This window comes from Primulina tabacum, chromosome 1, assembly GCF_025594145.1.
Source record: "Primulina tabacum isolate GXHZ01 chromosome 1, ASM2559414v2, whole genome shotgun sequence".
Classification (NCBI taxonomy): Eukaryota; Viridiplantae; Streptophyta; class Magnoliopsida; order Lamiales; family Gesneriaceae; genus Primulina; species Primulina tabacum.
Genome location: NC_134550.1, coordinates 56,229,189 through 56,245,256, shown reverse-complemented (window position 1 = coordinate 56,245,256; position 16,068 = coordinate 56,229,189). Strand labels below are relative to the sequence as shown.

Genomic DNA, 16,068 nt, shown 5'->3' with positions numbered 1-16,068 from the left:
TCGAATTTGAGAGACATCTCACAAATTCATAATAGTTTTGTGTTACTTGTGTATGATTGTTGCCATCTGTTCCTGAAAATTAGAAATACATCGATAAAGGTTGACAAGACGCTAACACATCCAAGGATTAAATTTCAATTTGGTTATATGAGGTACAAGTATTTTTATATGTTTCACAATTTCAAATCGATTTTTAAATAATTAGATTTTGCACAAGAGTGTAATGATGTATGTAATTTATTAATGAAAGAAAAAATATTATTCAGTATTTTATTTTTATAAAAATTAAATCACTCCTTTTTTTTTTAAGAAAATCACTCCTTATTTTAGTATATATAAATAATATAATATAATGTGGAGTATTTTTTTACCTTTGTCTATTTGATTTGCGAGCGGGGGGGTTCGTAGCTGACAGCCTGGCACAAACAATGTCTCGAGCACAAAGCCTCGCAGACCCAATTAATGACCCAATCCATATCCAAAATCCGAATCCATCCGGGGATCCGATTTCATACGCTAACCCTAGTCCTCCGTCACCATCAGCCTCTCGCATGAATCCTTCATCGACTCTGCCGGAACCACCAGAGGATACTGTGGCGGCGGATATTCCGGCTTCAACGCTTAAGAGGCATCGGGAGGATGACACGGAGGCCGATGCAGATGAAGGGGCCTCAACAGACATGCCGGCAGCGAAGCGGCGTGTGGTTGCTACGCAAGACTTGATATATCGCATCGTGGTGCCGTCAAGGCAGATCGGAAAGGTCATTGGGAAGGGGGGCCATCGAATTCAGAAGGTTCGGGAGGATACTAAAGCTACTATTAAAATTGCTGATGCTATCTCGGTAAGTAAGTTTTTATTTTTTTAACTGATTGAGTTCTTTGGGTTTGTTATAATTTTAATGATCAACAACGGGTTCAAATATTATATTTGCGAGAGTTGTGCTGCAGTTCTGATCATGGACTGTTTGTCCTATTTCTGGCGCTAATTTTATTTTAATTATATTTTATTTGTATAAAAACGAAAGGGATGTAATGTGTTGCAAAGAGGAAGCAAGAAGTTTGGCATCTGCTTAACAATAACAAAAAATAAATTCCAACTGTTGCAGTTTCAATTTTTTCGAAATAAATCTAAGATGTAAATATATTTCTGGAAATATTTTCTGTTTTTAAATTTATTAAGACAATCTAAACTTTGGTACATAGTTGATTTGTTACCCAATTGAAGTGTAGAAGACAGGTGATGGTAACAATGTGAAAATTTAATTGGTTACGATGCAACTTGTGCATGGTTTGGAATTCAGATTTTTGGTACCTATCATCAACTCGGGAAGCTGATGCTAATACTAGGGTTTAGGTGCATATTCTTACGGAGATGAAAAAAGAAGTAACAGCATGAGCAAACATGTCATCTTTAGTGGAGTTTTGGTATGGGGGAAGGTGGTGGTGTTTATTTTTCATTATCCTGTTTTCTAACGATAAGTTTTAGGTTTTCGGCAAAAAACAAAGTCAAATTTAATGTACAAAATGAAGCTGGTAGGATATGACATGAAACTCACATTCTTATTTTGTTGCTCTGCAGTTCTATCTTAACAGATAGAGGAACTAGGCCCCTCTATATTTCTAAAGGGATTTAGGCCGATAAGGTGGTGAGTTTATAAATCAGATCCAGGTTCATCACGTTCTTGCTGGAAATCTCAAACGGGTTCCGGACCACATCCATTTTGCATCAAAGTCAAAAAACTAAATATCCATATTTACGTCAGATTATCTCTGGTATTTTTAAAATTAAAGTCTCATACCCCACCCTATCGCTTCTTGCTCCCACCCCCACTATGTTACTCCCACCCCTTATGCTTTCTTTATCCCACCCCATTGTATTATTCCCCACCCCTGCTGCTTGCTTTATCCCCGTCCCCATAGCTTTATTGCTAACCCGTAGACCTTAGTCTCAACCACCCCCCAACCCCCTTTTGGAGTGGCCCTGGCCGCATGGCCATTGCTCTTCCTCCTTACCTCCATCTGTGCAACCCCCTTTTTCCCTCCCTTCTATTCTGTATGTGTATGGATGTTTCGGTGGGGTTGGGATGAGGGGTTGATGGATCCAAGTTTAGGTCAATTTAGCATCCTGTCAAGAAAAGAATATTGAAATATATGGATCCTAAAGGCAACCTTTTTCTGGGTCTGACTTATAATTTTGCATCCATAGGGCTAGCTCAACTGGGTCCAGATGCGGAAGAGACCCCACCATTCACATGCCTCTGTGTAATTATGTCATTTTCAGAATGGGTTTCTTGAGCTGATGGCCAGATTTTTATTTTGAATATCTCATCCAACTTCCATTGTTATGTAATATTAGACCTATATTTGGTGATGCTATTTCTGGCTGCGGATATTTATTGACATGACGGTTTTGCAGCGACATGAAGAGCGAGTGATCATCGTGAGTTCCCAAGATAGCGACAATGTTTTCTCTGATGCGGAAAATGCTCTTCATCAAATTGTTACCCTTATCCTCAAGGTACTGTAACTAGAATATAATGATGTTGTTCCAAAGCTTCCATTTGGATCATTGTTGTGGACATTGCATCTTGCTTGGTGGTTTGGTTCAACTTCATGTCAGTTGAATACTTGAATTTGTTTAGATTTTTACCAACTCGGATGTCATAAACCTCTAACATGTGCTGACTGCCTATGAATTCTCAGGATAAGAATCAGCAAATCTACAGTAGACTGAGTGTCACGTTAATTAATAATAAAAATTCTCTCTTCTTTATATTGCTAGGGGTGTGCAATCTCATGAGACTGTTCTTGCTTATGCAGGAAAATTATTTAGAGTGGATAATATTTTTGTGGATTAAGAATTACAAATAGTAAGCTAGACTTCAATTTAAGGAAATGGCTACGGACTTCCAAGAATAGGTATTTGCACAATCGATTGCAACAAGGATTAATGGTTTTCTAACAAATAATATTAAAATCTCCATAGACCTTGCAAACATGAGAGAACTGTTGTTGGGTTGGAAGATGAAGGGAGAGCCGAATGTATAAGATTGTGTTACACATGTTTGATTGAGCCGGTGACTATGTTTGAGTTCAAGAAAGTTCAGTGCAAGAGCCTTTGTTTGTTTCCTTCTACTTAGTTCTAGTTCTTGTTGTTTGCTGTGTCTGTCTTGTTTAATTACTGAATTTGTTTGTTATCGAACATTAATGTGGAACGTTTCTTTCCTACTAATTTTAAAGGAAGACTGTAGTGGTAATGTGGAGACAGCGAAAGTTGGCGCCGGACATGTAGCAGCTAATACAGTGAGGCTTCTGATTGCTGGTTCTCAAGCTGGTGGTTTGATTGGAGTTTCAGGTCAAAACATAGAGAACTTGAGGAATTCCTCTGGAGCAAATATTACGGTTCTTTCTCCTAGTCAGTTACCTCCATATGCATCCGCTCATGAGTCAGATCGCGTTGTGCAGGTTAGCTGATGGGGGATCTCATCTTTCATACCAACATGGTCTTGCCTATCAAGTGCATAGAATTGAAATTGTACTGTAGATTCATGAGTGTGTTATAATGTTTTTTTCCTTGTGCACTGCACCATTCTCTTGCTCATTCTTTTTATATGAAAAACAATTCATGTTCTAAATTTTATAATATCAGTTCAACGGATTATTATCTTTGTGTCACATGCAAGGCCTAGTGAATGACGCTGGACCTGCAAAACAATTTGAGTACTCTCTTTGCATGCCTGATGGATCTTGAATATTGTGATCTACAATTAATTTTTTCCCATTATCAATGCTTCCCTAAAACTGATGAAACTCTATTTATTGGTTCTGTGAGTGTTACTCGTTTTGTTTTCGCAGATATCAGGAGATATCCCTGTTGTTCTTAGAGCTGTAGTTGAAATTGGTTGTCAACTTAGGTGAGCATTGGTGGTTCGCATGGCGTTAATTCTCTCTACATCTTTTTTTTTTAATAATACTGTCACTCGCTATGTTTAGAGAGAACCCGCCGAAGCAAGTGATATCAATAAGCCCAACTTATAATTCTGGTTTTCATCGGCAGCCTCAACAGCACTTGGATCCTGCTTCTGGTACTAACCCTTTGCATTCCAGTATTACAGTTGAATTTTGATTAGCTTAATTGCAATATTTGGTGAAAGTAACCATGTTATATTTCCGATAAATACATCATACTTGGACTAAAAATCTTGCAGCTGAATATGTTAACCTGGATTTGTTGGTTCCTGAAAATTTGGTGGGTGGGTTGATTGGGCGGTTCGGTGCTAACATCTCAAGGATCAGAAATGAGTCCGGAGCAAATATCAAGGTATTTTGAATTTACCTGCATGTGTTCAAATGCCTCTGCTGTTCGTAGCAGATTTTACTGCGAAAATAATTGATTGGGTGATGCTCATGCATATTTATTTCTGGTTGTTTCTATTTCGTACAAGGCAGATTGTTATTCATGATTGAAGGAAATTAATATATTAATATAACCACAAGTTTTATTGCTTTCATGGATATCATTTTGCTATGGCAACCAATAACTTATATACGTTGAATTCTCACGCCCTCTGTGAAACAGGTTGAGAAGTTGTAGATTGTGTCGAAATGTTCATCTTTGTTTTTGTTTTCTTTTTTATGTTTAAGTCCCATCAAACTTTTGGAGTTTATACAGGTAAGTTGTGGTTTCAAAGGTTCGGATATTGGGATATTGTTATCTTTTATGGATGATTTACAGATTACATGTCCTTTTCCCTCTGTTCTTATTCTTTATGCAGGTTCATGGTGGCCGAGGTGAACAAACACAAAGGCAAATCCATCTAGGTGGTAGTGCTCAACAGGTAAAGTTTCTTTTGCTTGTACCTTTTTTTCTCTTTTCCTAGTAAAATCCGATGGTGTTTTCAAGTCATTCACTAGTCAGAATTGCTTTTCACAAGAAATATTTTTTGCTAATCCTGTGCGTTACTAGACCATCCGATCCATCCCTAACTAATAGGACTACTAAAATTACTAATCAGAAAAAATTTGGATTTGAGCTGCCATTTTCGGATTCTTGATGTCAATATCTTTGTTAGGTTGCTCTTGCCAAACAACGTGTTGATGAATATGTGTATGCTGAGTTGATGCGACAAGCAGGTGGTCAACTGCAACAAACTTCTGTTCAATCACAACAATTACCAATTCAGCAACCAATGTAAGTTGGTAATTTTGGTCTCATCCAGATTTGATTTTACATGTGTTTCGAATACTTCTATGAGCTAAGCTAATAAGAAGTGCTGTTATTTTCACAGGCATGGCATGTCAGATGCACTATACCAAGGTTACAGCCATGTCCACGGTCTTTATACCAACAGGTTTGTATCTCTGAATATACCTTAACACTTTTATATTTAACGTGCTTGCATCTGCGACAAATTTTTATTGAGTGTTTTTTATATAAATGAGAGACTGATGGATCGTTGCAATTTGTGATTGAGTCTTGATCTTTCTCTCAAAAGTTGACTGACTCTCATATACCATGCATTTTAATGGTTTTGCAATTGAGTCTTGATCTTTCGCTTAAAAGATGACCCACTCTCATATATCATGCGTTTTAATGATCAATTAATAAAGTGTTCATGAAATCATTTTCAAATTCATTTCAAGTATACATTATCTATCAATTCAATTCATTCAAATGTATGTCATACTAAATGTAATAAAAATTAGATTTTCGAAAAAAAATGTAATATATATTAGACAAACTCGGGATTGCTCGTAAATATGCCATATGAATAAAGACTACTTATTTGAGGAAGATGTAATTGAAGTTTACCATGAAATGTTTCAGTACTCATCAAGCTGGAATGCTGCCTTCGCTTCCTACATTGTATGTGCCGCCGCCTACAACAGGACAAGCTCCTTACTATGGCCATCACCCGTACAACGCCCCACCATTATAGGTGTTCGGATAAGCTTATTCCTCCCTTGTGTGGATGCCTTGTCATTTTCTGAAATTTTCCATGTAAGAGTGCTATACTATTTTATGTTATTTTTAAAACTCGTTCTAGTGATTGGTAGCGATTTGTTTTAGGCAATGTTCTACGTGAGATCCTCTACTATCGATCTGGTCTCACATGATGCGTTATGTAACGAGAATCTTGAACCAATAAAGATGTGTTTGAATGTGTGAATCTCTAAAATTTGTCTATAAACTTTCTAAATCCAATAGGATTAATTTGATCAACTGTTATTTTACATTTTATATTATATTAACTAAAATAAGTCATTTCTTGCCTTCAGTGTTGCTTGTATTCATATTATAGCAATTTTACCTCAGTATCGTAACCAAGAAAGGTTGGTCGTGTGGGAAATCGTTTTCCTTGAACAAATTATTATCATGTTCGGAACATAAAAAAAGCATAAAGTTCACAATTAGTTGTTCTTCAATCAAGTAGTTATCTAAGAAGTTATTCGCCAAATCCTCAACCACCCAAATAAATAAAATCCTTGATTCTTCCATGAAACCAAAATTTCTTGATGATTTCACCTCAAAGATTAGGCAACCAAAATCTTGAATCTTGAATTATGCACACAATGGCACGTGCGAACTCCAAGAGAATCAACAGGGTGGGGTGGGGACTGTGGATTTGCTAGGCTGGACGATAGAGTTGTATCTGTACGGAGAAGTTATTCTGTTATTTTAATTATTTTAAGCAAATGGTTGGATTGTTGAGATGCATGTGTTTACCATTGTTTGACCCCAAATGTCTGAAAGAATTTGAGCAAACATGACACGTGGTGTGCCAGGTGCAGATATTCATTTCACCCCTTCACTTCCATTGTTTTACTAAAAATTTTATTGATGGGGATATTGAGTTGAATAATGCATTTCAAACCATGAGATATTTTTATATCACAATGAATGATTTTGACATATTTATTGAAATAATATGAATTGTTATCAAATGATTAGTAAACACCAAACCAACTTATTAGGATATATGTAACGTTGACAACCAAAAATTGATTAATAGGGAGAGGGAAAAGAAGAAGATATCCATTATTGATTCAATGAAATTCTTAGGCTTTAGTAATATTTATAAGGGTGCTTGTTTAATTTGGATCACAAATATTTGGAAAATCTTTCTTTTTATGATGATTCATTAATTTGAATAAAATAAAAAATCGAAATAGGAGAAAATATAAAAATTGAAAGATAAGTTGACGAGTTAGGAGGCAAGATCACGTGAACGGAGCAACTGTAACCTTTTGGAAGGATTCAGGTAGGGTTCAACGACATGATTGTTGAGCATTTTCAGTGGTTAATAATTCTTCAATTATTATCTTCAACCACATCATAACGGGCCCGCCAATTTGCAATCTCGAATAGGGCTGGCAAAAAAAATTTGGATCCAATTCGAACTTCGCTCCACTCCCATCTCGAAAAAATCTCGATTCGTCCCAATCAATGTCGGGAGAAGGATAATGAAACTAATATCCTCCCGACCCTAAAATATTATTCAGATTGAGTTGGAATATTGTCATTTTAAATAAAATAATATTGGGCCGAAATCTTTATAGAAATTGACTCACATATTTAAAAAGGCCAGTTAGTAGATAACAAATTTAAGGTTTAAATTAAATGGTTAACCAATTCATACATATAAAAAAAATCACATAAATAAATATTTTAATTCAAATAAAAGTATACAAAATAAAAGAAAATTTATTGTTATTTTCTATCTTCAGCTTAAACTTAAAAGAGTAAAAGAGACCATATTGTTGTTCTCATCGCTATATATATTGCGATATCTTCACTCTATCTGAGGAGATCTTGACCTTCCGAGATATCTTCTCTGTACTTCATGGAGTTCCTAACTTTCGCAATCCCAAACTTTCGGGTCACGATAATATCGGATACGAGATCGAGAGAAACAAAAAGATTCATGATTTTTATCGGGACGAGAATGGAATAGGAGGATTATGGCATGAGTTCCGACCCTATTTCACCTTTGAGAATGACAATCCTCGTATTTTAGCTGTTATTTTAATTTTTAGTTTAAAAAAAAAAACCGATCATTGAAATGAAATATAATTATCATTCTATACTCATTTATTATTTCATTTTAATGTTGATTTTATTCCTACCTTATTCTAGTCCAACCTATCAATCATGCCCTTTGACATATACCCATCATAAAGAGAGACATTATCCTTAAAATATCACCAAGTTTCTCTGAAGAGAAAAATAATCACAGTACTATTACTATAGATTAATCATAATTTAATCCATGATTAGAGGCCCCCTCGTGTGCATCCTAGTTGTCCCATGTGATTTGCTTCAAAATCAGTGCAACATTTGACCAATTTTAATTCCCTAATTGCAACCCTTAATTTATCATCAACCATGTGGATGTGATCCGTGACAGCCATACTCTTCAAATTGACAACCATATTTTTCCAGCATATCTTTAATAATAATTTTTTTTTTTTTTTGCCTTTTAAAACGCAACTTTTGGTGATATTTTATTGGATATACCAACAATTTGATTCAATGCTTTTATAATCATTTATTATATTCGATTGTTTGTATATAATTTTTTCGCACATTCAAGTATTAAATGATGTATTGTAGTATCTTCAAAAATCTTGACAGTATGACATCAACCTATACAATATTTTTTGTTATGAAAAGAATAACATTGAGTTATTCTATGATGTCAAATTTTATTGATTAAGTTTGTAGTCTAATAATAATAAATAAATAAAAACTTTTAAAATTTAGTTATTCGATTTAATTAAGGGACGGATATGCCCATTAACATGTGTGAATAAAATAAAATAGAAGGCCATTAATGGGTCGGGTGATAGAGTATGATGAGCTATATCGAGAGACATTGAGTTCAAATTTTTCGATATTTCACTGTTTTTGTCATCTCAACTTTGAGTGTGTTACACGTAACTTGTCTAGTGTGGTTTACCCGATCATCGTAGGGATGACATTGGGACGGGACGAGGGCGGGGTTGTCTTTTTCATCCTTGCCTCAATCCGCGTTTTTGTAATCGGGGATTCTCTATTTAATCTCTGCGTAGATGAAGTCTCCATCGGGCTCGTGTACCCGGTTCACAAATATTAAATCTCCATGCTAGCTTCAAATAATTTAGAAATTGTAACAAGATGGGTCGAATTTGTCATAGTCATCTTCGAATTCACGTGAATCAAATCATTATCTTCATCAACGTTTTAAATAGGTTGAATTAACAAAAAAAATCTTTAAATTCAGTTAGAAATAATCCAAGTGCTTCGGGTTTTCTCCGCAAGCCCCAAACCTATCGGAAAAATTGTCGTGTTTAAATCAACGTAATATGTATGATACTACGTTGATTACATAAAAAAATAAAGCCGTTGATTCTCAAAGTTAAAAAATAATAATAAAAATAAGATAGAGGCGTCAATTTGAATTAAATGGGCGACGATGGGAGGGCAATAGGGCAACAGCGACGGGAGTAGGGACGAGTATGGCAGTGGGAATCACGTGGGATGAAGGGGTCGGCAAGTAATTATCCTTAAATCTGGGGGTCAAAATAATCAAATCCCAGAGATGTTCACGTGCGGTGGGACTCTATATGTCGTGTGGTCATGTGTCAAAATATTTCAATTATTATTATTATTGGGAAGAAAAGAGCAAAAAAACATTAAAAGTAAAGAGGGCCCACCTTGCTGTCGTGTTTGTCCCCTCCACACCCACAGATCCAGTTTTCCCCAATCATTTGTTACACCACCTTCTCTTTTATTATTAATCTTTTTAAACTTATAAAATCGTAAAGTTTTTTTTTTTACCATTCTTTTTTTTTGTCTTGAAAAATATATTTCATTTGAATAAAATATAAAATACAAACAATATCCTACAATCATTTGATTTTTTATCTAGCAAAAATCACAAAACATCCATCAATAGAGATATTGGCCTCAATATCCCAATGATTTTGGATCCAAATTCCAACATGGGCTCGTGAGAAAAATTAATATGATAAAAACTATAGTAATTCGCATTTTACCTTAAAAACAAAAAAAAAAAAAAATCGAAAAAAGAGATTGAAATCTCATCATGAATTTGGAAGGAAAAAAGCAAGTGGGTGGGTCGGAGAAATAATGAGATTGATAATATCAAGGGTGTAATGATTATTCAAAAAGAGGTTCAAACAAAGTACACAAGAATGCAATGATTACAATTGTGGACCAAAACCAAGATGGAGACGGGTCAGTTTCAATCTTTCCCACTTATTTTCTATTTGTCGCTATTCTGCACATACTCATTCAATGCTTTGTTTTCCAAGCCCTCAATTAATTAGGGCCATTTTTGCTTTTTTACTAATAATGTTTTTTTTTTTAAAAAAATAAATAGTCAAAATATCTTTCATCGTCGTTTGTTTTTTGAGAGGCCCATGCTAACAAAACAATCAATAGTCGATGTAGTACTATTAGGTTGCGTTTTCTTGGCTAGCTTGATTAGAATCGAGTTGATTAATTATTGAGTGTTTACTATAAAATCTATCGATCATAATAAATATATGAGCTCGTTTTAATTATTATCAATGAATGATTTTTAATCTATTTTAACTAGTGTGATTTTTAAAAGCATATTTATAATTTACATTTATATTTAGTCAAACTACAAATAGTTAAAATTATAATATTTTAAGTGTGAAAAAATAAATATTTACAATATTTTTAAAATATAAATTAGAAGAAATATAATAATAACAAAGTTAAATATAAATTTTGTAAATAATTATTGCTAACTAAAAATGTATGGTATTATATTCTAGGTTATGCAATATTATATTGTATAAAAAAATTATGTATGTATATATTTTCAATTAAATGTTTTTTAAAAAATTTCAAGGAACATTATAAAATAATTAATCATACAAAATTTAAAACAAAGAAATTTGAATATAAAATATAAAAAAATGTAAAAAAAATATTTTTCAACAATAAATATCATTAATATTTTTTATTATACAATGTATAATAATAAAAAAATCAAAAACCATAATTTAATTTTAATCGATTAAAACAAACATTTTATAATTTATCTATCATTATTTTGACTTCTATTTAATTATTTTAATAATCACAATATAATTTATTTACATAATTCAATTATTAATCAGGTAAAATGCGTGGTGTGGGAGAGGTGAGAAAAAGAATCCAATGATTGTAACATTGTGGGCGTCGGATAGGAGAGAGACAAGGCAACGCACGAGCGCTCCCCTGTGGTCCCACGTGCCGCCACGTGGGCGAGCATTACATGGTCATGTACACGTGAACCCCATGCACCCATCCCACGTGATCATCCTCCCTTCTTCCCAGACCTTTCCCAACTTAATTATTATTAATTATTTCAAAAATTTAACATCACTTTCTTCTTCTATTTTTTAACAGATATTTTTAATTTCCATTAACAAAACTAAAAGTTGTAAATAAATATTGTGCAACAAAAAGAAAAAGGAAGGAATCTCTTTTAAGAAAATAATTATTGTTATTTTAAAAGCGTGTACGGTCATATTAGATAAATCCTAATAACATTATTTTTCATTTGTTTTATATTTTTAAATCTATTTTTGAAATTAATTTTCAGGTACAAAACATCAAAATCGACATGGATTACAACAATTTTCCAAAATCTGTTTAGTCTCCTTTTAATTTTTTTGTATGTCTTAGCTTCGATATTGACAATCTGATATGAAATAATTATGTAAACAAAAACTAAATTTATTATATCTGTTCAAGAGACATGAATGTTTTTTGTTTTTACTTTCCGTTCTCTTCACATCGACCAAATACATGGAACGTGTGGCTCAACGTGTTTGTTTATACATCATGTATCAGACTCAGGCTCGATTTGTTTAAAGTATATATGAGTTGGAGTACGCTCGAGTTTTTATAATGAGGTTCAAGCTCAACTCGTTTTAAAATTTACTAAGCTTACGAATAGCTTGAGGTCGGCTCGTTAATAGCTATTTCATCATGTAACGAGTATGACTCAAGCTCGATTCGTCGCGACTCGTTAAACGGACTCTTTTTTGAGTTTATTAAACAATATAATTTTCGAGCTCGTCGAATATTTATAGTTAAAAGGACAATGAAGATATAAGAAATTAAGGAGACAGAATTATCATTTTATAGTCTTTCAATCACTTCTCTTACACTCAAAATTTGATGTGAGATGATACAAGTTATTATCGATCCTCAAATCTCAACAAACTAGTCCAGTCGACATAAACTAGCCGAACATCCTTAAACTTGATCTCGACACTATAAAATTGTTGAGCTGGACTCGATAAATTTAACAGAGAATTTTGATCGAGCTTTTACCGAATCAAGTTCTAAGTAGCTCGCGAGTGGTTTGATTCGTTTATATCCTAGTTTATGTCTAAAAAATATTTTACTAGCTACAAATTTTCAGAAATATTTAAAAAAGAGGGTAATTTTGATCGCGTTAAAACGCCACATTAGGAATCATGAACAGTATATAATATAAATACATTTATGTTTCATCACTGGCATTAAAAGTATTATTATTGTTGTGAAAAAGTAAAAATTTATGGTAAAAAGTAAAAATCTCAAACTCTCAAAATTTACCAAACTACACACTTTATAATATTTTTCTCTCTACTCAATTGTAATTTTCTTCACAAATGAGATATCTATTTATAGGAAATCTTTACAAATAATCCAAAAATAAAATACATCATTACATACATCATCACACACTAATTTTCAATATTTACAACTCTTATTTTCAACATTCAAATATTCAATACACACATTTTAAATATATTTTTCAACACTCCCCCTTGTGATGATGATCATAATGATTGTCTTCATTACGTGTTTTTATACTGCCTCGTTAAAAACCTTACTAGGAAAAACCCATTGGGATAAAAACCATAGGAAGGGAAAAAGAGTGCAGTCACGTAAACTCCCCCTCATGTTGACACGAACAATTCTTCACAAATTTCGTAGATTGCGCATCCCAATATTATATATGTGCTTTCTGAATATTGACGTAGGAAGTGCCTTTGTGAAGAGATCTGATGAGTTTTCACTTGATTGAATGTGACGAACATCAATACATCTATTCTTCTCAAGCTCCTTGGTGAATGCGAAGAACTTAGGAGGAATATGTTTAGTTCTGTCGCTTTTTATGTATCCTTCTTTCATTTGAGCAACACATGCAGCATTATCTTCATATAGTATCACAGGCTTCTCATCAGATGATAATCCGCATGAAATTTGGATATGTTGGGTCATTGATTTTAACCACACACATTCACGACTTGCTTCATGTAGTGCAATAATCTCGGCATGATTTGATGAAGTTGTTACGAGCGTTTGTTTCCGAGAACGCCAAGATATTGCAGTGCCTCCACGAGTAAATACATATCCAGTTTGGGAACGTGCCTTGTGTGGATCAGATAAGTATCCAGCATCAGCATAACCAATTATACTTGGATTAGCATCTTTTGAATACAAAAGTCCCAAGTCTGTCGTTCCTCGTAGATAACGGAATATATGTTTAATTCCGTTCCAGTGTCTCTTTGTTGGATATGTGCTAAATCTTGCCAACAGATTCACGGCAAAAGATATATCAGGCCTTGTACAATTTGTAAGGTACATAAGGGCACCGATGGCACTTAGATATGGTACTTCTGGACCAAGAATATATTCATCATCTTCACATGGACGGAATGGATCATTTTCTATGTTTAATGATCTAACAACCATTGGAGTACTTAAAGGATTTGCTTTATCCATATTAAAACGTTTAAGGATCTTTTCTGTATAATTTGTCTGGTGAACAAACATTCCACATTCTTTTTGTTCAATTTGTAAACCCAGACAATACTTGGTTTTTCCAAGATCCTTCATTTCAAATTCTTCCTTCAAGTATGACACAACTTCTTGAATTTCCTTATTCGTTCCAATGATGTTTAAATCATCAACATATACAGCAATAATTACGCATCCGGATGTTGTTTTCTTAATGAAAACACAAGGGCATATTGAATTATTTACATATCCCTTTTTCATCAAGTGATTACTTAGTCGATTATACCACATTCGACCTGATTGCTTTAACCCATATAATGATCTTTGTAATTTCACATAATAACATTCCCTGGGTTTTGAACTTTGTGCTTCAGGCATCTTAAATCCTTCAGGGATTTTCATATATATATTACTATCAAGTGATCCATATAAGTAAGCTGTAACAACATCCATAAGACGCATTTCTAAATTTTCAGATACCGCCAAGCTAATCAAATACCGAAACGTAATTGCATCCATCACAGGAGAATACGTTTCTTCATAATCAATTCCAGGCCTTTGAGAAAAACCTTGTGCAACAAGTCGAGCTTTATATCTTACTATTTCATTTTTCTCATTTCGCTTTCGAATAAAAACCCATTTGTATCCAACAGGTTTTACACCTTCAGGTGTAAGGACTATAGGTCCAAAAACATTACGTTTATTTAGCGAATTTAATTCAACCTGGATGACATCTTTCCATTTTATCCAATCCTGCCGATTTTTACATTCACCAAAAGATTTTGGTTCATGATCTTCGTTATCATTTATGATGTCGATTGCCACATTATAAGAAAATATATCATCAATTTTATCTATATCTTTTCGGTTCCATATTTTTCCAGTATTAATATAATTGATAGAGATTTCATGATTCTCGTCAGTTTGTGGTTCTGACAGAACATTTTCATCATCATGTGTTTCTTCAGGAACACCATTCTCTATTTTGTGATCATCATGTGTTTCTTCAGAAACGTCATTCTTTATTTTGTGATCATCGTGTTTCTCTATGAATTTTCTTTTTCGAGGATTTTTATCCTTGGAACCGACTGACCTTCCACGCTTCAGGCGTTTAATAACATCATGAGTATCTTCCATTTGTTTCTTTGGAATTTCAATTCGAGCAGGGGCATTTGCAGCATGTATATATGATTTAGTTACCCCTTTTGTGTCTGCAAATGCATCTGGTATTTGATTTGCTATTTTTTGCAAGTGTACAATTTGTTGTACATCTTTTTCACATTGTTTTGTTCTTGGATCCAGATGTAACAATGATGATACATACCATGTAATTTCTTTTTCGGTATGTTTCTGTTCTCCCCCTAACATTGGGAAGATTTCCTCATTAAAATGACAATCAGCAAAACGTGCTGTGAACACGTCGCCTGTCTGAGGTTCAAGATATCGAATGATTGATGGACTATCATAACCGATATAAATTCCAACATTTCTTTGAGGTCCCATTTTCTTTCGTTGCGGTGGTGCAATAGGCACATACACCATACATCCAAAAATTCTCAGATGAGAAATGTCTGGTTCTTTACCAAATGCAAGCTGCAATGGGGAGTATTTATGATATGCACTTGGTCTGATGCGAATTAATGAAGCAGCGTGTAAAATTGCATGTCCCCATATAGAAATAGGGAGCTTTGTTTTCATAATCATTGGTCTAGCAATCATTTGCAGACGTTTAATCAATGATTCAGCCAATCCATTCTGTGTATGTACATGAGCAACAGGATGCTCAACAATGATTCCCATAGACATACAATAATCATTGAAAGTTTGGGAAGTAAATTCACCAGCATTATCAAGTCTAATTTTCTTGATTGTATAATCGGGAAATTGATTCCTCAATTTTATTATTTGAGCAAGTAATCTTGCAAATGCAACATTTCGAGTTGATAATAAACATACATGTGACCATCTGCTGGAGGCATCAATCAATACCATAAAGTATCTGAATGGTCCACATGGTGGATGGATTGGTCCACAAATATCACCCTGAATACGTTCAAGAAACATTGGTGATTCAGTTTGGATTTTGACTGGTGATGGTCTTATAATAAGTTTTCCAAGAGAACATGCTTTACATTGAAACTTATTATTCTGAAAGATCTTCTGGTCTTTCAGTGGATGACCATGTGTATTTTCTATAATTCTTCGCATCATTGTTGAACCAGGATGTCCCAATCGATCATGCCAATTGG

The 16,068-nt window shown here is 33.9% G+C and overlaps 1 protein-coding gene across 1 annotated transcript; it reads left to right on the top strand.

The window, feature by feature from the left end:
• Positions 1–383: 383 nt before the first annotated feature.
• Positions 384–6,170, top strand: LOC142552337 (uncharacterized). Its single transcript, XM_075662085.1, has 10 exons — positions 384–842; positions 2,417–2,518; positions 3,241–3,465; positions 3,856–3,914; positions 3,994–4,085; positions 4,209–4,321; positions 4,776–4,838; positions 5,073–5,191; positions 5,289–5,351; positions 5,828–6,170. Exons 1-10 carry the CDS (start codon positions 429–431, stop codon positions 5,937–5,939), a joined length of 1,362 nt encoding a protein of 453 aa, XP_075518200.1. The 5' UTR covers positions 384–428; the 3' UTR covers positions 5,940–6,170.
• The last annotated feature ends 9,898 nt before the right edge of the window (positions 6,171–16,068 follow it).

Bases quoted from the DNA above. Each gene is read 5' to 3' on its own strand.
- LOC142552337 (XM_075662085.1), top strand. From the start codon at position 429: ATGTCTCGAGCACAAAGCCTCGCAGACCCAATTAATGACCCAATCCAT. The intron at 4,839-5,072 runs GTAAAGTTTCTT...TATCTTTGTTAG, and splicing joins TAGGTGGTAGTGCTCAACAG to GTTGCTCTTGCCAAACAACG. The intron at 5,352-5,827 runs GTTTGTATCTCT...GAAATGTTTCAG, and splicing joins CACGGTCTTTATACCAACAG to TACTCATCAAGCTGGAATGC.